At 39.5% G+C, this 26266-nt stretch overlaps 1 protein-coding gene and 1 non-coding gene across 2 annotated transcripts; both read left to right on the top strand.

Moving 5' to 3' along the window:
• The first annotated feature begins 568 nt into the window (after positions 1–568).
• popdc1 (popeye domain cAMP effector 1) lies at positions 569–24903 on the top strand. Its single transcript, XM_028471417.1, has 8 exons — positions 569–747; positions 2484–2718; positions 8657–8781; positions 8936–9123; positions 12250–12358; positions 12470–12637; positions 17626–17767; positions 23068–24903. The coding sequence occupies exons 2-8, from the start codon at positions 2514–2516 to the stop codon at positions 23184–23186; spliced, it is 1056 nt and encodes a 351-aa protein (XP_028327218.1). The 5' UTR covers positions 569–747; positions 2484–2513; the 3' UTR covers positions 23187–24903.
• trnav-cac (transfer RNA valine (anticodon CAC)) lies at positions 9669–9741 on the top strand. The gene has a single exon. It is a non-coding gene; the product is annotated as a tRNA-Val (tRNA).
• Positions 24904–26266: the final 1363 nt, after the last annotated feature.

The following is a 26266-nucleotide window of genomic DNA, read 5'->3' as shown; positions in this document are numbered from 1 at the left end:
TTACGAGCGCTAGGAAGGAACTTCATTACCTAGAATTCAGTGCATGAAGAAGCTGGGGGAAAGGTAGAGGTTAGAGTGGTTCAAGATGGTGGTTACGTGTATGGAATAATACAGGTTGCTTGAAAACCTACGTGACTGAAGTTTGTACCGAGTTACCAACACAACACTCACTATTAGTACTAGGAAAGCTGAATGAGTCATTACTAGTACTAGTAGACATAATGCAAATTAAGTAGGAGGGATTATAACCTAATCCAGCTCCCCGATTGGTTACTGTTGTCAAAAGCCAATAGCAAGCCTAAATTAGCTTTTTTCTGGCCCCCTTATTAGCATATAAGGCTCAATAGTTGCACCAGTGAGATTTGTTTTCTTCACTAGTATAGTGTACTCGTGTACTAGTAAACCAAAGTTTAGTACATGTATTGTACTCTAAATGTGAGCACTAGTAGAGTTTAACTGTGGTTTATGTCATTGATGATATCACAGTAATGATCAAACAGTCTACAGTAGTGAACTATGGCGCCCCTTGGTGGACGTAGAAGGTCCTACACTCCCTTTTATTCCATTTTTAGTCACTGGTGTGGAATGTGCGACACACAGTGAGCAGATCCATCAGAGAGCACACACACACACACACACACACACACACACACACACACACACACACACACACACACACACACACACACACACACACACACACACACAGAGAGAGAAACAGCTCCGTCCACTGCGGCTTCTTCTCCGGTAAGTGATCGATTGTTGTTCTGCGTTAGAAGCTCCAGCCTGTGAACCAGTGGACACTGGACACTGTCCCAGTCCCACGGCTATTTTTACATACCATGAGCTGCACACTGGGACATAGCAACAGATAGAGTTACAGCAGCACAGCTTCAGCATAATAATATTCACCATTTATTTATGTTGAAGCTTACTTAGACAAAAAATAGTTTATTACCAGTAAAATAAATGAAACAGGAGAAAACAAAGATTTGATGTGTATAAAGTTCAGAAAGCTTAGCACAGAGGCAGATTTTAGGGTGGGGAAGTTTTTTTTAACATCATTGTGCCCTTGTTTTCAATAGCACTTTAGGTTTTGTAACCAATTTAGGTGAAATTGATTTTGGACTTGTTTGAGAGAAATTTCAAGATTTATGGAAAAATGCAGAGTTCTCTCCACAATTTGCAATTCAAAATTCTAGTGATATAAGCATGGGAAAACTGTCAGCTTCTGAAAGTATTGTGGAGTTTTACTAAAATTGTGAATTTGAGATATCTAATCTGAATTATTTGGTAATTGACACAATAATTTATGTTTTATCATTTCTACTTGGATGGTCTAAAGCAGTGTTTATCAAATGGGGGTACGTGTAGGCACTACAGGCCAGGGAGTACTTGAGAGAGAGAGGAAAATTAACACATAAAGTGTCCGTGTTCGTCCCACCTTAGGTGTGAGATGACCGAACATGGCAGAAATTATAGAAATAAATCTATTCATGAGCCACTAATTCAGTGTTTTTAAACCTTGGGGTTGGGACCCTATGTTCCGTCATCTGATCTTTCTGAAAAATTGAAATAGATTTTTGCAAGCATTTAACTATTATTCTTTTTTCTAAAGTAAAACAAGACACAATGTGTATTTCTATACTTTCACTTTGTCAAATATAAATCTTGTTCAACTAAAATGCAGTAAAATAATAATAATAATAATAATAAATAAATACTTGAGTTCAAACATGATCAAAAACTAATTTTAGAAAAAATGTCTTTGGGGTCTCCAGAAATTGTTGATATCAAAATGGGGTCCAAAAAAGGTTGGAAACCACTGCACTAAATACTGTTTCTTCCATTATTATGCTCTATAGTTGTTTTTAATTAGTTTTCTAAGCAAAATGTTGCTGTCGGACAAAGTGGGTCCTTGGATTCAGAAATAAGAGAAAGCGGGTACTTGAGCCCCTGCTCTGAAGGGCCAAATTTGGCCCCTGGGCCTTGACTTTTACACACATGGCTTAGCAGTTAGTTTCTGACCTTTGTCTCCAACTGTAGTCACAGTAGATGTTGGACTTGTGTTGAGTCTTTTCCTGAAAAATAGAAAAAAATAAATAAATTAATTAAAAATAATAGTAATAATGTTAGTGTCAGCTGCTTTGAAGTTTTTACATGTTCTGTTCTTTGTGCGTCACCTGTTTCCTAAATAAACTCTGATCCAATGATGTCAAACACATTCAAGTTTTCGTACATCTCTTTCACTCAGAGATTCTTCGTCATTAAACAGTTTTTACACATCAGTGATTTCAGGCTGAACTTCTTAAAAGCATGTTACAGTACAAAGGAAGTGCAGATAATTTGGAACACTAATGCATACACCACTTTACACATACAGCACATTGTATCAGTCTGCTCTGTTCCAGAGTCAGATCCAGTCACTCATTAGTAGAGCTAGTTGTTAGACCGTCACTGTCATTTACTCCTTCTCTAACCAGTCCCAGTGTTTAAGGTGAGCCTGCAGCAGAATGTCGTCTACCCTGGAGCTGCCGTCCTTCCCCCTGTCCACCCCAGCTCTCCCTACTTTGGAGCCCAATGTCACTGTGTGTCAGGAGTGGGAACACACTCAGCATCTGCTCTTCCATTTGGGGAATCTGTCCCTGCTTCTGGGCCTGGTCCTTCCCACCACCCTGGGTCTGCACATGATTCTGCTGCGCATCATGCTGATGACAGGTCAGCCCCCCCCCCCCCCCCCACACACACACACACACACAGCATTCCTCAGATAAGACGCCAACAGGAGAAACAACAGAGGAAATTGATGTTAATCAAAGTTTAAGAGTATTTAAAGGTACATTTGACTTGATTTTGTGAAGTGAGGTGTAGAACTCTCTCTCTCAGAGCAGAGGGACAGAATGGGGGATGGAAGCAATACTTCAAGAGTGTTTATCTAAACTTGGAGTGAGAGAGGAGACAGGAAGCAGCAGGAATTCTGGGAAATGTGGTTGTAACTCTAATAGTTTCTATATTTATTGCCCTTTGCTACAAGCCAAAATGGCCTCAGAGGGTTTCACAGAACAAATGAAAGTAGGAGAAGCCACAGAACATATGAATCTCTTTGTGCCTCTGTGATCTCTGATGATTAAGGACTGGAACTTTTTTGGAGGTATAAAGATTCTGCAGATATTTATTTCTATTTGTTTTTTTGCACTTCAGACTTGAGGCTGTTCTTTAGAAACAGTTAGTTGTATAGTTGTAAAAGTGATAAATTGATTAACCCTCAAAAGCAGGGGTGTCAAACACATTTTAGCTAAGGGGCCAAATATGGAGCCGTTTGATCTGGGCCACAGATTTTAGGTGGAAAGAGAGCAATTTCAACATTAATGTGTCCTATTTCAGTGACCTTAAACTTAAATTTACTTACATTATTTAATCAATGTGAGATAAAAAAAATAAATAAAAAATAAATAAATACTGCAATCATGTGATATATATATATATAAGCCTAAGAAATTTATAAAATTCTAAATGTGTATCCATGTGTATTTGGAAGGGCTGAGATATCTACAACTGAATTATTTTGTAATTCATACAATGATTCATGTTTTCTCTGTCATTTTTTCTTTTCTCCTGCGGGCTGAATTAAATGGTTGAAAGGCCGGATTTGGTACCCGGGCCGAGTTTGACACATATGCTCTAAAGGCTCAATTCTCCCATGTACATAAGTCAGAAAAGTTGCAGAGCAGCGCTGAATTCTCCCCCTGCACTTATGTCTGTCACTGCGCTCCTTCATCCCAGTTACACAGTGAGCGTTCCCAGTCAAACGTGGCCTTATGCTATTCTTCCAAGTGCTTAAAGAGTAACAACCCCTGTTTTCTCCTGACCTGCCACTAGGAGGAACATTTAAAAAAAATGCCTTGATTAGCAGGAGCAGTTAAGACACGCCCTGTCTATACTATAAAATCCCCAATGAACAATCTATGCTGTGTTAAAGCAGTACTAAGTAACTTTTTCACCTTAATAAATTCTTCTCATAGTCCCTGTGAGGGTAATACAAGTATTTATGGGGTGATTGGGGGGTCTTTCATCTCTCTCTGCTGTCTCTGGCCAGAAGCCCAATACAAACTAATGCTAGATTATGACCAGCCCCATGGCTGCACACGGTTGTCTACAAATTCACTTTTCTCAAACTTCTATCATGGCGGAGCCAGCAAGAAAAAGGCAAAGAAGACCTTTGTCTGAGGAACGTAGCAACTCCATGCAGTGACATCTCAGCAGCAGCACACACACTGTTGTTGCGGCAACAGGCACACACACACTCGTAACCCTGCGCTCCATCAGGTAGCACACACACAAATATCCATCCATCCATCTATTTTCAGAGCCGCTTTGTCAGCACACAAACAAACACCACACACATTTCCACACTCCCTTCCGTATTACTACCACATCATTTTTTTTATTTTACATGTCTCTCTTCCTGATACTGTTCACATGGTCACATGGAACTATATGTGTGAAAGCATCCTTAGTGTCACTGTTGTATTAGGATTTTTCAGTGATCGGTTGCTACTGTCTTGGGAGAGTAAAGGTGCATGTAGCTGTGGGGTAGGGCAGGCAGCGGGGGGTGTGGAGTGTTTACGACAGTGACATAACCAAAGGGACCTTTAGGGGAAGTGCTTAGCGCAAGTTATTTAGTTCTGCTTTAACTAGCTATGCATTACTCAATATACCTCTCTATTCACTCTTCTCTAAATCCAACCTACTCACCACAGATTGTAGAGCCCACAGGTGCTAGTTTTTATAAAAGGGCCGGGGCTAACAGTCCTTGTTTGTGACGCAAAATGGTTCCAAACTGTCACATGATCTTGTTCTCAGCCAATAGCAAAAATCAATTGCAATAGTTGGGTTTCAACCCATAGAGGGCAGTCACTGACATTTTACAATAAAATATGGCAAATTTAAATACTTTGACTAAAATGTTTAGAGTTGGACCAGGATCAATCAACAGCACTACTTCATACCCAAATACATTTGTATTCAGCAGAAAAGTGGTTTTGGGGTTTAGTTATTATTTAAGCTCTTTGCCTCCTATGCTCTTCTGAACCTGGAATAAGTGCAGCGCCCCAGGATGATTCAATACTATATTACATTATATGTGTTGCTTTTTTTATGGACAATATTATAAACCTGCAAAATGTTCCTTCTCTTTCCACTGCACCATTCACTGATCTAAAATAAACACACATGGTTCAGTTATGTGATCGCTTCAACTGAAAACATCTGTAAACATTCATTGAGATGATGACCTTTAATATCAGTACGAGATTCATACTTAAAACGTTTCCGTTAGGATGAAATTCGGTTGTAAGCGAGGACCGCTTCAAGCCAAGCTGCTATGAGAGGGATCTGCGGGCTAAGCTAATGGGCTAAGCTAGTGTGCTAAGCTAATGGGCACAAAGCCAAAGTTCCATTTGAAACCAGACACGGACCTGACAGAATTTCTTCACAGAAAGTCTCAATGCAGCTTGTAAACATACTTGTTCAAAACACTAGCACTTTTCTGCTTACAGGGGATGCTATGTGCGGCTGTCATGTCACCAACTACATCCCCACTAGATTGTTCCTTCCTATTTTCCTTGTGGCTAAATGATGAACTCTGTCAGGAGAACCCACTTGTTCATTAGGACACCATTGGGTGCTAAAACTACACTTACCACAATGCAAACTAACCTGTTAAGCCTCTAGCTCCCACAATGCACCATTTCTTTAAAGCGAAAGGCCGTGCCGAATCAACGATAGTGCTTCATATCCTGACCAAAATGGTGGCTCTCCATAGTTATGCCCCAAGGTATTAAATCGTTCTAAAATGTCCTTTTAAAGTGTTTTTTTTTAATAAAACAAAAAGGTTCACATAGTTTGTTAATTGATAATACATTAAACACATTTTTTGTCATATACAATTCCAATACAGGTAGCCTTTAAGCTGCTCAAACGAAGGAAAAGGTATTTAAAGATCATTACTTTATCATTTATTATCGGAACCAGACAAGATGGTGGCTCCACAATTAAAGGGGAAATAATGGTGGCCCTTGGCAGTAAGGGAGGAGCCTATAAGTGTGTTGTTAAAGGTGGCCGACCCCGTTCCAAAGCACTGCTCATTCTAATCTTTCCAGACATGCCCTGCCTCACACTTACATCCACACAGAGACAATTACCAGAAGACTTGAAACCATTTAATGTGTGAGCGTGAATGTTGTGTTGAACGTGCTAAAGGAGAACAAACCAAACTGTGGCTGTGTCCGAATATTTATGGGGTGATTGGGGGGTCTTTCATTGAAGATAGGCACACAGCCTATCTCCTTTTCTATCCACCTTTCCATAACCCCGCGGATGACGTCACAGGGTTAAGTAAAAGTGTTAGGAGAGGAGTTAGGAAAAGGTGATCACGTTTGTTTTGACAATCGGACACATTTCCACTAGGTGTCGTAATAATCCTACTTTCCTCAGAAAATTCTAACACTCTTTTATCATGGCCGCCACTTAAACACTTCCGAGGGTTAAAGAACAATGGATAGAAAAAAAGATAGGAGGGACTGTTCGGACGCAGCCTGTCTCTCTTAGGAATTGGACATATTTGTCACACTTTCTAGACCAGGGGTGGGGAACACCAGTCCTTGATGGCCTGATTCGTGAGACTTTTAGATGTGTCCCTGCTCCAAAAAAAAAAAAACTCAAACTTTATTGGTATATGTTGTTACACATTGTTACACGTATAAATTTGTCCTCTGCAATTTAACCCATCCCCTGGGGGGCAGTCTGCAGCCATTTTTGCGGCACCTGGGGAGCAGTTCGGGGTTGAGGGACTTGCTCAACATCCCACAGTGATGGCCCAGGTGGGGCTTGAACCGGGAACCTGAATCAAATGAATGCTTGGTATTATGCTTCTGCAGAGTTGGATGACAACAAATTGGTTTCAACCAGGTTTCAATCACCTGTTTTCTTTGTAAAAAAATATTTAAATGTTTGATATTGTCCCAAAACATGCATGTGAGGCATTTCCGTGTCATGTTGAGGTCTGATTTTAAATAAAGAGAGAGAGAAAAAAAGGTGTCAGATTGCCATTTCAAACATCAACCTGTTGTTGTGTCTGTTACCCTGGTATAGTTGGACTGGACTGTCATGTACAGTGGATATAAAAAGTCTACACATCCTTGTTCAAATGTCAGATTTTTGTAATGTAAAAAAATGACACCAAGATAAATAATTTCACAACTTTTTCCACCTTTAATGTGACCTATAACCTGTACAATGCAATTGAAAAAAAAAATTGAAACCTTTCAGGGAGGTGAAGTAAAAATAAAAAAAAACTGATAGAATGAGGTTGCAACATTCAAACGCATGTTAAATTGGAGTCAGCACACACCTGCCACCATTTAAAGTGCCTCTGATTAACCCCAAATAAAGTTCAGCAGTTCTAGTAGTCTTTTCCTGACATGTTTGTAGCCATGGTCCACAGAGCTTCCAAAGCATCAGAGGGATCTCATTGTTCAAAGATATCAGTCAGGTGAAGGGTACAAAAGAATTTCCAAGGAATTAAAAAAAAAACATGGAACACAGTGAAGACAGTCATCATCAAGTGAAGAAAATATGGCATACCACTCACTTTACCAAGAACAGGATGTCCGTCCAAAATTGATGACAAGACGAGAAGAAAAGTGGTCAGGGAGGCTGTCAAGAGGCCAACAGCAACATTGAAGATGGTGCAGGAATTTCTGGCAAGTTCTGGCTGTGTAGTACAGTCTTCTTCATATGTCTGGGCTATGGGGTAGGGTGGCAAGACAGAAGCCTTGTCTTACAAAGAAAAACATCCAAAGCATGTTTAATTGATTGGCTGATAAATGGTCAATCTGCGATTCTAATATTGCCACATGCCATTTGTTCAATGTCTAACCATATTATATCTGACTGTTGAGGGTGGATCCATTTAAATATGTACTGTAATTGATTTGCAATGAAGCATGGTGGTGGCAGTATTATGCTTTGGGTTTGTTTTTCTTCAGCTGGAACTGGGGACTTGGTCAGGGTGGAGGGAATTATGAACAGTTCCACATACCAAGCAGTGTTGGCACAAAACCTTCGGGTTTCTGTAAGAAAGCTAAAGATGAAAAGGAACTTTATCTTTCAACACGACAATGACCCTAAGCACACAGCCAAATCAACAAAAGAACAGCTTCACCAGAATAAGATTGAGGTTTAGGAATGACCCAGCCAGAGTCCAGACCTGAATCCGATTGACCATCTGTGGGATGATCTGAAGAGGGCTGTACACAGGAGATGCCCTTGCAATCTCATCAAGATGTGCCACACTGTTAGACTCTTACCCAAAAAGAGCCGTAATAAAAGCCAAATATGCTGCAAAGTATTAGTTTAAGGGTGTGCATGTTTATGCAACCAGGTTATCTTAAGTTTATTATTTTTGTTTGTTTTTCAATTACATTGTACAGGTTATAGGTCACATTAAAGGTAGAACAAGTTGTGAAATTATTTATCTTGGTGTCATTTTTTTACATCACAAAAACCTGGCATTTGAACAGGGATGTGTAGACTTTTATATTCACTGTAGCTAAATGCAACATTTGACTTTCCTGGCTGTGTTTTTGTCCTGCAGGATGTGGCCTCTTCATTGCATGGGCTGCACTGTACAGATGCAACCTGGATGTCATGGTGTGGAACGTGGTGTTTTTGGTGGTCAACTTCATGCACTTGTTCTTCCTGCTGTACAAACGCAGACCGGTAAGTTCTCCAACAGCTTTCCGATGGTACTAATGGCATGCTTAATGTTCCATTAAGATGGAGTCTGACGAAGACTGCATGAGACAACAGATGAGCCTTTAAAGAGGTTTCCACATAAAGCTAGCATGTTTCTGAGGCTGTGCCTCTCTACCAGATCAAGATTGACAGGGAGCTGCGGTCGGTTTACAGACGGATGTTTGAGCCTCTCCATGTGCGGGAGGCTTTGTTTCAAAGGCTGACAGGACAGTTCTGCACCATCCAAACACTGAAGAAAGGCCAGACGTATGCTGCCGAGGACAAGACTTCAGTGGACGAGCGTCTCAGTATTCTGCTCAAAGGAAAGTAAGTGTCAGTTAAAGCCACTGCTCTGATTTGTTTTCCCCGGCACCTTCTAAAATGTTACCATGTCTGCTTAACACATAGAAAGTCCTTGTTTCAATCCCCAGTGAAATCCCTTTAGCACATATTAGAGGTGATGTGGAACTTTCGGTGCTGCTTTTAACCTAATTTAAGGCATTGCTGGCTCCTGTACACCATAGTATTGGATTTATGACTTTTTGACTGCGTAACACGTAGAAGGTCCTTGTTTCAATCCCCAGTGGAATCAGATGATCTATTTTGAGTTACTTAAATATTTCTGGGTAAAATGTTGACACCTGAGGCCACGCCCTGGCCAAATGTAATCAGACCTAATCATACCCTAAATAATTTCAAAGAAAGCTACCCAAATGACATTAGTTTAAGCAGAACCAATGTGGTACAGTTTTAAAAGGCTAAACATAAAGCCATCTTTCCTTTGGAAGGTCACTGCCAATTCTAACTTGATTTCGGTACGTCGTAACTGCAGAAAACCATTGTGTGGGATTTCCTATTTGACTAATGAAGAGGGTTCCATGGTGTAGCGGTTATCACGTCTGCTTCACATGCAGAAGGTCCAGTGTTCGACCCCCTGTGGAATCACTTTACCATGTGCTCGACGTGATGTGGAGCCGTCAGTGCTGCTTTTAACTTAATTTAACTGAGGGTGTACTTATTTCATCACATCCTGGGTTTCAGCCCTTTTCCTGCTGTGTGAACAAAATTAAAGTGTTGTTTGGGTTCTTTTTTCCTCATAACCAAAAACATGTATGTTTAATTTATAATTAGAAGTGTAGAGCCTCCGATTTTCCTTTTCAAAGTTCACCAATTTCCGTGTCGTTTTACAGTGAAAAATATGGTAGAAATGTGATATTGTCCCAAAACATGCGGGAGAGAGTTTAGTCTGTGTCATATATGGATCTTGTTGGGTTCTTTCTTTCTTACTATGGACTTTATATTTTTTTAAGCGCATTGAGATGACTTTGTTGTAATTTACGCTATATAAATAAAATGTAATTGAATATATGTAGATATTTACATTTCAGAAGGTGAAGTCTGTCATATCACATAAAAAATTGTTTCCATGTCAGAAACTGAATACAGTCGTTTCACAGAAAAAAAAAAAAATATATATATATATATATACATATATAAATGCTTCAACTAATGCCTTATTCTTTATTTCAGTATACTGTTACTGTATTCTTTTCCATAGAGGATAATTTCACATCCTGTCTCATGACTGTCCGTTCCTTTAACAGTAACATACCTACAACTAGGCCTGTGAAAATATATCGAGATCCAAAATACATTGAGTTTATGATTTTGGCAAAAATTACAATATTGCTTATAACGATATAATTTTTTTGTTTTATTGCTTATATTGTATTAAAATACTCATTTTAGGAGTCGCTGCTTTTGCTACTTCTCAGAACAGCACAGCTAAGGGGACTGCTAAGTGCGTCCTAACCCAGCCCTCCCCATAAACAAGCTACACTAAAGAAATCACTCATACATGCTGTCTCTTACAGAAAAGCCAAACAAAATGTCTTGGTGTGTGGATATAAACAGGAGTGAAGAAAAACTTAATTTGTTTACCATTCTGACTTAATGGAGTAAAGCACCATAGAGCAACTGAGACACAATATACAATATAGTAATGTGATTAATAGTGACAGTATTATACAGTAAGTAGCACACTATTTTGTAACTTATATTCCTTTACTCAAGAGTAGATTAAGAGGAGCCAGCTTGGAGGTCAGGGTTTGCTGGTAGGTCATTTGGAATGCTTAACAGCCCTGTTGTAGATACAGTATACATGTATACCCACGTATTGTTCTGTCACCATTGTATATTCCAGCTTCTAAATCCTCCTGATGTGCATCATGCAGCCAAATATTGATGAGTCAGTCGTCAACAAACCAATGACGAGAGCCGGCTCCTTGGGACTCAATTTGATTTAATTTTATCGTAAAAGCATTGGTCAATACAGTGTAGGGGAAGGGCTACACACAGCATGGTAAATTCTCCTAATGAAGTCATGATATTGTTAGTTAGTCACACACACTGGCTAATCGTAAACCAGCTGTCAAAGACACAGTTTTTAAAGGAACTAGAATGAATAGTAGTCTTTAGTCCATTCTAAGGAATAGTTAATCCTTCTAGATAGATAGATAGATAGAGAGATAGATAAATACTTAATTGATCCCGAAGGAAATTGTGCAGCAGTCTGTTGCTCACATTCACACAAACAGAGCAGGATCTACAGGATTTAAGAAGTTAAAAACACATCTAAAAAAAGCAATAAATACATAACAGTCCAAGAGAAGTTAAAAACACAAAAAAGTAATAAATACATAAAAGTCCAAGAACAGTTAAGGTGCTGCAAGACAATTTTCAATACCTTTCCCTTTTTCACTGCTCCTCCCTGAAGTGGCTGTTATAAAGCCTGATGGTCCGAGGAACAAATGAGTTTTTCAGTCTGTGCCTGGAGCATGCCAGAGAGAGGAGTCTGGTGCTCACGGTGCTTCTCTGGCAGGAGAAGACCGTGTTAATAGGGTGGCTCTGATTGGACAGGATCGCCCTGATCTTGGAGAGCGTCCTCTGCTCCACCACCTTCTCCATCGAATACAGGCCCAGTCCAACCACTGCACCGCCTTTTTAATTAGCCGATTCAGCTGCTAAGTGTCCCTTTGCTTTGCACTGCCTCCCCCCTCCTCCACTCTCTGGAGGTCCAAACAGCCCACATTGCCCTTAGTACTACAGCCTGTTATGGTTTTCATGCCACTCCAGACTTCCCGCATGTTGTTGTCTCTCAGCTTCCTCTCCAATTTCCTGCTGTATGCCTCATTCGCCTCTTTCAGGCTGGTTTTCACTTCCCTCTCTTCCCTGAGATAAAGCAGCAGAAATGATGTGATAGTGAGCAAATCATCCTGATGGATTTAGAGAGAAAGAAATACTTTTATTTCATCTTATTGTTTGTAAAACAGTGTTTTTAGGGGATTGTTTAATAAAAGAGCCAAAATGGAGAGCGTACACACTTCAGGGACCAATACCTGTTCCGCAGTAAAATGGCTTTATTAGATCAGTAATTTTGTGTCTGTGTGGCAGGATGAAGGTATCCTACAGAAGTCACTTCCTTCACAACATCTACACAAACTCCTTCATCGACTCTCCAGAGTTCAGGTCCACTGAGATGCACAGAGGGGAAAAGTTCCAGGTAAATGTAACAGTTGAAAATCCTTCTGAAGTATTTCTGATGTAAAACTAAACCATATTGACAGGGTACTAACACATGTTTCTGATCCCCTGTTGGTGCATTGACCTTCAGGTGACTATTGTAGCAGAGGAGAACTGCAAGTTCCTGTGTTGGTCTCGTGAGAGACTCACCTACTTCCTGGAGTCAGACTCTTTCCTCAATGAAGTGTTCAGATACCTCATCGGCAAAGACATCACCAACAAACTGTACTCTCTGAACGATCCCACTCTCAGTGACAAGGTGCGTCAAACCACTGTTCATTTGTCAACAAAAACAGCGTTTCTACAGCTTTCAGACTTTTTAATACCATTTGAAATTAATTTTAAGACCAACTTTACAGTAAACACAATTAAGGGGAAAAAAATGCCACATTACTTACACGGGGTTAGGGTAAATTTTTCCCAGTGTCTAGTGCAGACGTGCAACTGGTAACCCGCAAAGAAAACACACAAAATGACAGTAAAATACACTAAAAAACCAATCGAATAAAATAATCGAAATAACTCAAAACACACAAGATGACTGCAAAAATAGCCAGAAATCTATGAAACGACAACAAAAATACAAAAAAACTAAACCATTAAGAAAAATCTTCATTGGGCAGGCAATTTTCATTAAATTTACATTTCCCCATGTTGTTAAAAATTGCTACAAGTATGATGCACATCTCCAGAGAGTCTCGCTGCATCACTGTTTTGTAGTTTGTTTCACTGTCGTGATAATATATATATCTTAAAAATGTTACCAGTTATTTTGAAATGTGAGACTAATTATACTCATAAAATCATACTGATGTGTTAAAATTTAAGACTTTTGAAACAGTAACTTAAGACATTTTAATGAAAATCAAGGCATTATTTTTAGATTAATGAATTGTCACTTTCACCCTTTATTTGGAGACTATTTTGTGACCATAATGTAATTTAAAGAAAATGAAATTGTTATGAAAATTAGCATTTGATTGGTGAATGGCCTTCAACCATTATTGTCCATTAACAGAGATTATGTAGCTCCTCCCCTAAGGTAAGTTAATGTGCTGCCTGTGTGTCACTGATCTTTAAATATAATACAATAGATCTTTATTGTTATTGTTAAACAGCACGATAAACAGTTTAGCAGCTCTTCTATTAGGTGGTGGTGGTGAAACGGTTAAGCTTGTAATCGGAGGATCACTGGTTCAAATCCAACCTGGCCCATCACTGTGGGATGTTGAGCAAGTCCCTGAACCCTAACTGCTTGTGTTGCTTTGGATAAAATCTTGTAATCTATTAAAATAGAGTAAAAACACCAACAGAGTGTATATAAATGTCACAGAGAGATCAGGGAATAGATGCACACAGGTAAGTTATGATGTTGTTTGTCATACAAACACTACAACATGCTTACATATTGACATACAGCCATTATGCATACACATTATCTAGCTTTCAGAGATTTGTAAGTTTTTAAATGTACACTTTGTTTACTCAATAGCGAACAATGTTTGGATAAGAAACTGTTGCTCCATCGGGTTTGTTGACCCGGAGATTTGCACCTGTTGGTAAACAACAGGTGCAACTTGCCCCTAAAGGTCCAGTATTATGCTATTTTTCACCCCTTTCCATTTGTTCTAAGAACCACAACAACATAGTATTTAAGGTTTATTTTCCCAAACTCACCTGTTATCTGGAGTTTTAGCCCTGTGAAAAGTCACTTTCAGAGCGCTCCTAAAAACAGGCTGTTTTTTGGGCCTTCATACATATGCATGAGTAGGCATAAACACACACGCTGCTAGTGCTGCTCCAGTGTGTGTTTTTGTCACAGCAACAGGAGCAGTAAATCATTAACAGTCTTCCTTCTCTTCCTTACTCCTCTGACTACAGGAACAGTCCATTTAAGATGATAGTCCATTGCTTTATCCAACCGCTGCATCGCATTGGGTCATAAACACGTCAGATCATCCCATAAAGCGATATGAGGTGGTATAATGACTACTAAAAATGGAACGGATTATTATCTTTGTGCTGAACATAAAGATATTAACTGTAATATCAACATGCCGTTGCTATGTTTGTTTTACCTGTGAGGTAGTTTGAGAGGGAGGAGCTCACATTCTTATGTAGAGTAGGGGAGAGCCAGGATTATCAGGAGGAGGAGTTTCCGCATTGTGACGTCACAATGCGAGAAAAATCTAATTCGCCCATTTGGAGCTGACTTTTTACAAAATATGGAATAGCAACTCAGAAAGCAAACAGAACTTTTTCAATGTTGGCCCTCTGAATGAGGCTAAAGGAATAGATATCACTGTAGCAAAACCATAAAAATATTTTTCATAATACTGTCCCTTTAAAGATGGCGACCAGGGGTGTGGTCACGTGGGTTGTGATGTCAAGTGAATACTATCTATTGACGACCATTGCTGGGAGGATTGGGTTAATCTATAGCAGGGGTCTCCAACCTTTTATTGTCTCTGAGGTACTTTCGAAAAATGAATGTGCCAGAGAGCTACTGGTGTAAGATTTATTCAGATAGCTAATTTCCATATAGAACAGGTAAATGTGCTTATTTTGGATACACATTCAAATATATTGACACAGAACACGTAATGTCCATATAACGTTCACCAGCATGTGCATTTTTAAACTAATTAAAGAACAAAACTTAAAACTTACACCTGTAAATGCATTTTTAATGCTTCAAAATTGTGAAAAGAAAACTTTCCAAGTTGAAAAACTTAAATCAAAATCACTTGCAAATGCACACTGTTCTTCTACCTAAATTTTAAACATTTTCAACAGTTACAAAATTGTAAAACAGGTCACTTATATAATCAAAGAAAAGTCAGCAGCATGCTGAATATCCACATTCAATTATGCTGTCAAAACATTTATAAACGGTGAAATAGCGTAACCTTCTGAACACACATATCACCATCATATGGTCACATCCATTTGCTGCAAAGTTTCAGTCAGTGAGAAGACTGGCACTCCATGGACTCAACCAGAGAGATGTAAGCAGGAGTGTATCTGCTGAGGTTTACTCTGATGCAGTCATTTAAATGTTCATCTGTCAGTCTGCTTCTGAACTTTGATTTCATTACGTTCATGTCTGAAAAGGCTGATTCACACAAATATGTCGATCCAAATAAAGCAGCCATTTTTCATTGCAGCCTGGTGAAGATGTGTGTAACTGTATGGCTCAACCAAACTCCAGAAATGCTGTGAATGCTGCTGGGATTTTAGTTGGACATCACTTTGGAGATATATGACCTCCATTTCCAGCTCCACAGGATCAACACAAAATAGTTCAGCCATTTCTCCTGACAGCTCACTAATGTGTACATCCAGGAAGGGGTTGACAATAAATGTCACACAAGGCTCCAGTTTACCAAAGTCACAGAATCTGTCTGAAAACTCGTGCCTCAGCTTGGACAATAGGTCACGATATCTCTGTTCCTTAAAGACATTTCCCACTTCTGAATGGATCTCCAGCATCTTTGCAACAGTGAGAAAGTGCTGAAATCTTTTGATTTCCATTAGCTGAATGTAAAAAGACAGTTTTGCTTTGAATGCCTTTACAGCACTGATCATATCAGTTACATTTTTGTCTTTACCTTGCAACTGCTGGTTCAGGTGGTTAATTTTTTCAGTCACATCTGCCATGAAAGCCAGATCCAACAACCACTCAGCATCACTTAACAAGATGGTATCTTCTCCCTTCATCTACATGAAAGCCTTAATGTCCTCTATCAAAGAAAGAAAGAAAGCGCTGTAGTATCTTACCTTTGCTCAGCCATCTGACTTCAGTGTGAAGGAGGAGGTCACCGTATTCTGCTGAACATTCCTCCAGGATCAGCTTGAAGCTCTGGTGTTGCTTGGCCTTTGCACGAATGGAGTTGATGATTTGAACAACAGGCTGTATAACATAATCAAATCCCAGGACTTTTGCGCAAAGAGCTTGTTGATGGATAATGCAATGATAATTCAGGAATTTTGGAAAGTCCAAATCCAGAGTGACGTCCCGTCATGGCTGAAGCTCCATCAGTCATCACGGCAGCCAACTTTTCAATGGGAACTTTTTTTTTCCACAAAGTATTGTTTAACTGCATTGTATATATCAACTCCCTTGGTGGTGATTTTCAGTGGAAGAAGCATCAGAAACTCCTCTTTTGTAGAAAAGTCATTGAATACCATCCGAATGAAAGAGCCAGCTGTGCTGTATCACTGGCGTCGACAGACTCATCACACTGCAGTGAAAACCAGGAGCAATTGTTCAGGTCCGACTCCAGCTGTCTCACCGCATCCGCAGACAGCGCACTCGTCGGCAATAGCAGAAACAATTTCTGTTTTATTTTTGTGGTCCGCAAATAATGATTCTGCCACTGAAGTCATCGCCTCTTTAAATATCCAGCCATCAGTGAAGGGCTTTTTGTGCTTTGTGAGGATGTGCGCCACTTTGAATGATGCCTCGGTTGTTGCGTTGACCTTCTTCTTAGGTTTTGTGAACAGAGACTGTTGTTTTTGGAGTGTGTTTTTTAATTCCTTTTCCCAGAAGTCCGTTTCCCACTCCTCATGGAAATATGTTTTTTTTTTTTTTTTTACTGGTGGGACCGCTCTCTGCTGCTGCCATTGTTGCTGAGTTAGCATGCTAACAGTCGGCTCAGGGGCTTCTGCTCCGGGGCTGCAGCTGGCTTCTATTGGGGCCATAGACATCCACCTGGCCGCACCCTCCATTTCATGCTCTGACAGCTGACCAGGGTGCTGAAGTGGATGACAGAGCGAAGCATTTGCGAATCACGGACTGACTGGTTTCTGTGCGTACTATGAAATTATTAATCCTTTCACGAGCTACTGGTAAAGGCACAGCGAGCTACCGGTAGCTCGTGAGCGACGTGTTGGAGATGCCTGATCTTTGTTTTTGCCCTCTCAGCCTGCTGCTCTGAGATGATAAGCACTTCCCAATCTTTGAAAATAATTTTTTTCCCATCTGGACTTGAGAGAAACAACATTTAAACTCCTCAGATATTATTTCTTTCTGTGTGTGTGACACCATTAGAAAGCTTAGAATCCACACCTTCAGAACTACAAATAACTGAAAATGCCCCCTGGCCAACATGTTCCTGGGTTTTAGTGATAGTGTATAAAATAATAGAAATATGCCCACAATGGCGCAGAGTCCAAACGCTAATTTGCGATCACAAATTGAGAAAACCGTCATCACAACCTCAGGCTTCATATGTGTCGTTCCAGGCGGTGAAGAAGATGGAGCGTCAGCCCAGTCTGTGTTCCCAACTGTCCATGATGCAGATGAGGAACAGCATGGCCAGTACCAGTGACACTGATGATGTCCTCAATCAGATCCTACGAGGAGGATCAACTGGATCATCACTCCGTAAGTTTCAGTCACATCAGCATTTTCTGGTCTTTGTTACCAAACAAACCTTACAACAGGAGTACAGCGTTCTCCCACTGAGTCTTTCTAATAAAATCAGTTGGTAAATGTAGTCATAACAACCAGTCTGTACTCCAGGGTGGTTTGACCATGTGTTTCCTATCTTACATTTACAGTACATTGAATGTTTTTCTTGACAAAACACGGGTGGTAGAGGGGTTGTCTTCTGATCGAGAGGCCATACCAGCCTGTCATTGCCCAATCTCGTTAGATTCAATTCAACTTTATTTATATAGCGCAAAATACAACAAAGTCATCTCAAAGCGCTGAACAAAATATAAAGTCCATAGTAAAAAAGAAAGAACCCAACAAGATCCACATGAACAAGCATTTAGCGACAGTGGGAAGAAAAAAACTTCCTCTTTTTATGGGAAGAAATCTCCAGCGGAACTAGGTTCAGAGGTGGCAGCCATCCGCTTCGACTGGTTGAGGTAAGTGAACAGAAGGGCAAACAGAATAGGATAGAAGGATAGTTCATTCAAGTGTCCCAGACTAGTTGAGTCGTGAACCATAGATCAGGAACTGCCAGCTCCAGCATCAAGACACCTGAAACAGAAAAGAGGGTGAGGAGAAGGCACAGACAGCAGGAAAAACTATAAATATATATACAGTATATATATGGGGTGGACATCAGTGTAAATGGTGTGAAGCAGTGTGAGCAGTATGATGGGTTATACAATGAGGGACAGAAGTGGGGGGTTGTCTACAACCAGACACAACTGTGCTGAAGCTAAGCAGGTCTGGGCCTGGTTAGTAGTTGGGAGACCACTGAGAATTCCAGGTGCCACAGTGGGGGACAGTCGCTCAAGTGGTATCTGTTATTGTGTCCTTGGGCAAGGCACTTCACCCACATTGCCTAGTATGAATGTAGTGTGAGAGTGAGTGTTGGTGGTGGTCAGAGTGGCCGATGGCGCACTATGGCAGCCTTGCTTCCGTCAGTCTGAATAATGTCTTAATTCTGAAAAAAAGCACTATATAAAATTGATGTATTATTATTATTATTTGGGATTTGATCCCAGTTTATACCTGTCTGTGTCAAAGCGTCCTTGGGCAAGACACTGAATGTAGCTACTCTTGGTCAGCTCAAAAAGAACTTCACGCCTCATACTGATGTCCACAAGCATTTATTTCTTCACAGCAGTTGAAAATGATTGTGGAACACTGTGAAAACTATGAATGGGACAACACAAAAGCCATGTTGTTAACTCTACACATTAACGTATTATATTTCCATCACAAATTACATTTTTAAAATGTACAAAAAGACATAAACAAAGTGAAAATAACATTACCGTGTGCCTTTAGTTGACCAGTTGTAGAAAAGTCTCTTTAAGGCAGAAAAATATTATTTTCATCACCATATTTTCTGTCCTGACTCTCTCACTCTCGCGGGTATAATTCACACTTGTCATGTTGATGGTCACATGACAGGTAAATTACTCCTTTTACATGTTAAATAACATATTAAAAAAATGTTTACAACTTAAAGGCTGTGTTACTTAATGCTGTGGACATTCTTTTATAATTTTAAAACTTAACAAATTAAACTTAAAGCTATAAAACAGCACCAGTTACACTGAACCCTAAGTTGCTCCCAGTGGTCGACTAGCATCATGCATGGCAGCTCAGTCCCAATGGTGTGTGAATGTGAGTGTGAATGAGCCGACATGTAAAGCGCTTTGAGACTGCTTCAGTGTAGGGATAAAGTGTTATATATAAATCAAGTCCATTTACCATTTCACTAAAATGATTGAACATTAGATTATAAAGGGTTTTCAACTCTAATAAATGAAAAGAAACAAACATACCCAAACAAATCTGAAACAAGATCTCAGAAATGAAGCTGTCCCAGTAAGACCAGTCCACCAGGATCCTGATCCTCACATTTATTGCACAACAACGTGTCCATGAACGTTCCCTCAGTTTCTTACATTTAAAATAGTTTTTGTGAGTTTTGTTAACATATTTCATGTTATTATACACATTGTGCACAAACCATACACATTATATCATATCTCATAAATAAATAAATAAACAAGCTAGAGCTCAGTTCTCATTAAACAAAGAAGGGACCGAGTTAAACGTAGGAGAGAAAGAAAGTGAACCTATGAAAGTCTTTAAGATTTGGTTATTATGTGTAAAATTATCTTAATTTGAAATGCTGCCAATGGTGGACAATAACGAAGTATATTTACTTAAGTAATGTACTTATGTAGTATTTTCAAGTATCTGTACTTTGCTAGAGAATTGTTTTGGGGCAATACTTATTACTTTCTTTTCACAACATTTGAAAGACATATATTGGACTTTTTACTCCAATACATTTCTGAAGTTACTCTGGTTACTGAGTACTTTTTCATTGCTCATACGGTTTGTCCCAGTTCAACCAAATTTTTTATAGGTCCAGTATTATGCTATTTTTCACCCATCTTCAATTTTTCTAAGAACTCCAATAACATAGTATTTGAGATTTATTTTCCCAAACTCGCCTGTTTTACGGAGTTTTAGCCCTTTGGAAAGTCACTTTCAGACCACTCCTAAAAACAGGCCGTCATGCACATGCATGAGTAGGCATCACAGCAGCAGCATTAAATCATTAACAGTCTTCCTTCTCCTCCTCACCTCTTCTAACCACAGAAATATTCTATTTAAAATAGTTGTCCATTTTTTTTTGTCCAATCGCTGCTTCGTATTGGGTCACTAACACATCAGATCATGCCATAAAGGCGATACGAGGCGATATCACGGCTACTAAAAGTGAAACTGATTGTAACCGCTCGTGCTGCACTTTGGATTATCTATATACTGGATTATCTCTATACTCAACGTAAAGATATTAACTGTGATATCAACCTGCCTTCACCATGTTTGTTTTACCTGTGAGGTAGTTTGAGAGGGAGCAGCTCACATTTTTATGTAGGGTAGGAGGAGCCAGGATTGTCAGGAGGAGGAGTTTCTGCCATACGAGTCATAAAACGAGAAAAATCCAGCTAAATTTTTACAAAATGTGGACTAGCAAGGGAGGGAGGAAACAGAACTTTTTCAACTTTGGCCATCTGAATTAGGCAAAAGGATTATATATCACTGTAGCAAAACATTATAAAGTGATTTTATCATAATACTGCCTCTTTAATATGCCAGGCTCGTCAGTGCACAAGCCAATCAGAGAGAGGAAGATGGTGTTGATGTTTTTTTAAACAAAAAAAAGTGATTTAAAGGCGACAATAAAAAGATGAATTACACATTGCCTTTTATTTGTTCTTGAGTGTTAAAAAATACCCCATGATGCTCAAATGTAACTAATAGTAACAAATATAAGTAATAGAAATGTGTTTTTAGTGAATAATACAGTTGTTGATGGATTAGTTTTCGTTTAAAACAGTTGTTTTGATGAATGCAGCTGAGTTATTGTTGAGTTTGTTGAACAACTGTGTTCATTCTGAGTGATGGTGATTTATGTTTGATGTGGTTTTATTAAACACAAACCTAAATGTTCTAGTAATTCATCAAACACCACAGTGTTATTCAGCTGTACTACAGGATTTTATATAAATGAAACAGTGTGAGCATCAGTGATTTACAAGTATAATGATGAAAATTATGGTGGATATTTTTAAATACTTTCAATACTTAAGTACTTTTTTATGCAAATACTTCAGTACTTTCACTTTCGTAATATTTTAGCTGAGCTACTTTTACCTGTATTGGAGTAGTATTTGACAAGGAATATCAGTACTTTCACTAAAGTAATAAAGTAGAGTACTTTGTCCACCTCTCAACGCAGCCCTATTTTTGTTTTGTAAATGGGAGAGCATTGTGCCTATAGTTTAATGTAAATAATCAGTTCTATTGCGCAACTATGAAATTTGGATCCACTGTGTGGTTATTAATGGGGATAAAAATAGCTTCCAAGCCTTTAAAGTGTGAATTATTATATTTCTTTCTTTCTCTCTTCCTTCATTTTCTTCATCTTTTAGGAACTCCTACTTCCTGTGTCCTAAAGGTAGCGCTACAGCAGGCCTCTGTAGTTCATATGTGCTTCAAATTTGCAGCTTTTACCAAAATGTAGCGCCAACTCAGAAGAATGTTTGTACATTTAAACCCCCCCCCGTTTTTTTTTTTTAATCAAAAACTTAATATACCCATCTTTTTTTGCTGAATTAACACCAAACTTGTAACAGCACATCTGTCCTACACATGCACTGTAGGCAAAGATTTTGTGTGGGTGGTTTGTGTAGGACAGTCTGAAGATGTGTTGTAACAAGTTTGGTGTCAACATTGAGGGAGGAGATAGGTTTAATATGTTTCACAGTGGCCTCCAGTTGCCCATGTTTGGACTAGATCTCTTGATCAGTTGTATGCTGTCGAGTTGATTTTCACTGAAACAGTGCCATGCTCAGTGCCATTGACAAGATAACTCGTCATTTCAAATCCAAACGCTCAGTGCCATTGACGAGATAACTCGTCATTTGCATTTTTTTCACGGGGATTACTAGAAAACACCCTGGTGGAGGTCCCTCATCAATATCTAAGCTGTGGGGTGATGTAGTGACCAACTGTGCCCTGAAGATGGCAGCAGTGCACCTTTAGAAGAGAGATTAGCCACTGACGCTACCCAGAAAAGCAGGAAAAAGGGAAATTATGGCGCTACAGAGTGATATTGTGATGTATCCAGAAGCTCACAGCTCCACATACTAACACAGAACATGTGTGGACCTGAGTGGATTATTGATAATGTTGTGATCGTGAGATAAAACCATCAACTAACCGGGCCAAACGGGTCATCCCTGTGTGTCGGGAGGAGGGGGGAGGAGGGGTGGGGGTACAAAATACCCCCGGCCTGTGAGCCAGATAGCAAAATCATAGGTGACACATAGGAGGTAGCAGCGCACCTTTGGATGAGAGATCATCTGTGCTCAGAGAGGAGAGAGGAAAGGCGTTTACGAGACAGAAAATGGCACTACGTACGAGAGTTGACGTTTCCAGCAGCGCACACTCGACCAGAGCATGTATGGAATTCATGGATAGTGTGGCGATGGTGAGATAAAACCATAAAAAATGGGGCAAGCAGTGACATTCTGCATGTCGGGGAGGAAGAGGAAGTTACATGTGCGGAATAACGGGAGAGAAAGTTGGAGGAACACCAAAAACTAAACTATTTTTTTGTTATATAAATCTTCACTACAGGTACTCTTTAAATACGACTTGTATGATTAAATTCTGCTGTGTTTTCCTTCTAGAAATGTCCCCCGGCACCAAAGCCTCCACCAAGATGAAGCCCATTGAAGAAGGCATGGAGGATGATGTTTTTGAAGAATCGGCTCATAATCTGTCCAACACCTCCACTGAGGAGGTGTAGAAAAGAAGGAAACAGAATGAGAACATAATGATAACTGTCTGACTCCCAAAACTCTAGAATAGGAATTACTGTTGAAGTTTAGCACTGGGACAAAATAGGATGTTATGTAATTTTGTTTTGTCTTTTTACCATTAAGGAAACCAAAAGGAATAATTGGACGCTCTTGCTCAGGGGTGTCAAACTCATTTTAGTTCAGGGGCCAAATACGAGGTAGTTTGATCTGAAGTGGGCCACAAAACAAGCAATCTCAACATTACACAAGAGTTTGCACCTAACTTATCCAAACAATAGTGACAGGATCAGTCCCTGCAGGATTTTCTCTTTTAAATTACATTTTATGGCCAGTTTTTATTTAATTTGGGGAAAACTCTGGGAAATACTTAAATGAAAATGGCTGCAGTCACATGTAAGAAAAGCATTGGAAAAATGCGATCCTCCAAATATTGTGGAGTTTAAATGAATATGTGTATTTAGAAGGGCTGAGATATCTACAACTGAATTACTTGGTAATTTACACATTAATTGAATTTTTTTTTTCTGTCTTCTTTACTTTCTCCTGTGGACTGAGTTGGATGTTTTAAAGGGCCGAATTTGGCCCCCAGGCCTTGAGTTTGACACGTGCTCTAGCTTCTCTGTTGAGGATTTTGCCAGTCTTTAATGTGTGTGTTTTATAGGTCACTTTGTGGGACAAACAGACTCCTCCCCAGTGTGTAGCATCATAAATACACACCAGCTTGGGGAAACAGTCACCCTTGCCAAATCTCCATGTACCGTATTTGACAGCTTTCAGCTCTATACTTTGAAGGAACCTTCACCATGCTCTACTGTGGCCTGCAGACACTGAACCATCTAAACATGTCAGATTTGGACTCATCATCCAGAGACCCGGTTACATGCCACTTCTTCTGTTTCAGTGCACAGTTAAGGCACGTGTTTTTCACTCATTTCTTTAGTTTTTCATGGTTTTCTCAAACAGTGCATCAATAAGAACAGATGCTCATTCGATGACAAACATTAAGTAATAAACAGATGTATTTTTTTGCTTCCTTTGATTATAAATTGATTTTAAAGCTCCATTCACACGGGATAAGTATTATCTGGGGACCCAATGTAATAAATAAATTATCCTTCAACGTCTGCTTTTTATGTGGCGCATTCGCACGGGATAACCGAAGTCTGAGATTTTGCTGAAATTTACGGACATCTCCCGGATACGTTGTCAATGCGCTGCGTATTGCGTAACATTTGCTCACATTGTTTTCAACATGGCGGGCGCTAAGAAGAAAAGTAGGCACTGGATGCGAGACAAAACCTTAAAAGTAAATAAACATGTGTTCCGGAAACAAAACAACACGTAATCACTTTGGAGTTCAGCAAAATATAGTAGGTCATTTGCGGGGGAATTTTTGCTTTACAAATTACTGACATGGCTGATTCGCACGGGATTAACATTAGACATTCTCCGCAATTATTACAATCGCATGTGGTCCCTAGGTAAAACGAATCCTGTGCGAATAGGGCTTAAAACAATAGTTGTGTATTTTTCTGCCAATCCAAATGTTACTTACATCATAAAAGCCCACAGTGGCACCTTTGTTCTTTCACTGTTGAAGTTTAAATAACATAAAACAATACAATTTATGTGATATAAAGGTTTCTGGTTTTATTACCGCATTTAACAGCACATGATATCTAGAATAAATCCTCCTGTCACCTTCTTGGGATGGTATGTATGTTCTCCTGTCTCAGAGTCCTGCTTCTAAGGGTTCTTCAGTATCTCAGCTGGTTCTAGCACTGCACACTTCTGGACTGAGGCCTAGATGTTGTTCCTGGAATCTGTTGGAAACCCCAGTTCTACCAGTCTGGGGGTCATTGGCCCAAGGTCTCCTCCTACTATAGACAATTTGATTGTTTGTAAACATTGTCACGTATTTTGTTGGACGGGAGGCAAACCACCATAGATATATATAAACAGTAAATGACTTAACCGAGCTGTTAGATAATGGGGAGCGACTTAGCAACGTGGCGGCCATCTTACCTCAGACAGCTGGCCCCGCTCATTACATCAATGTCAATGGTGCATGTACTTTTTAAATAAATCTAAATTGCTCAATTTTCAACCAACTTTCAAACGGCAAACGCCAGTTTTCAACATGTACAAGCATCCTATGTCATACCTAAAGAATCATTCCCTGTGCTGTTTTTTTAAAACCGTACTTGGCGAAATAAACTTTTCTGATTCTGACATATATGATTTGTAATAAGTCAAACCGTTTGTAAATCCGACAATATTTCATCGAGTTAAGGGTATTTTTGTTTAAGCTGATCACTCACTTTCCAACAGCCACCATAAAGCTCGTCAGAACATCAGTTGTCTGAGGTAAGATGGCCGTCGTTGAGCTACGTTGGCCAATCCCGCTTGCGCCATCTACTGTTTATATATATATATATTTATATGCTTTAGCCAGCAGCGCTTCCTGTTTTTGCCTCCAGCCGACCATTAAGGGGTCTATTGGGGCAAGAGTGTGTCCAGAGGTAGAATTTTTTATCTTTTTGGGCTGGGCATACCCCGTACAATAGTTTGGTAGGTGCAAGAAGTTTGGGACAGTTATCAGTCACACCACAGGCCAACCCCTACAACTGTTATTTCAGAGCCTTTATGTGGTATCAACAAAATGTGGGTGTATGGGTGTTAAGTAGTAACATGCAGCAAACATCAAAACAGGTGTACAGAGATGACTGGCAGTACTAAATAATGATAGGAAACCTAAATAATAATAATAATTTTACCTTCCCTATGTGCTCCATTTGTTCTTTTACAAATAAACCTCCTTGAAAATACGACCTCCTTGGCGAAGGTTCAAATAACTATTTGGATTAATGGTGGATGGCAAACATAGTTAAGGTGTATTACCGCCACCTACTATGCTGGAGTGTGAGCCAGAGCTCATCGGCTACATATTTCTAAATGATCTTTAATAAGCCACTTTCTCCTAAAAACTCAAACTAGGCTTTATATGTATTCCTGTCATTATAAAGAATATGTGGAACTACATCTTCTTCTTTTAACATAGGTAAAA

The sequence above is a fragment of the Gouania willdenowi genome, chromosome 16, assembly GCF_900634775.1.
Source record: "Gouania willdenowi chromosome 16, fGouWil2.1, whole genome shotgun sequence".
NCBI classification, from domain to species: domain Eukaryota; kingdom Metazoa; phylum Chordata; class Actinopteri; order Blenniiformes; family Gobiesocidae; genus Gouania; species Gouania willdenowi.
Note: the sequence above shows the minus strand (reverse complement) of the source record. Positions and strands in the feature narration are given on the sequence as shown.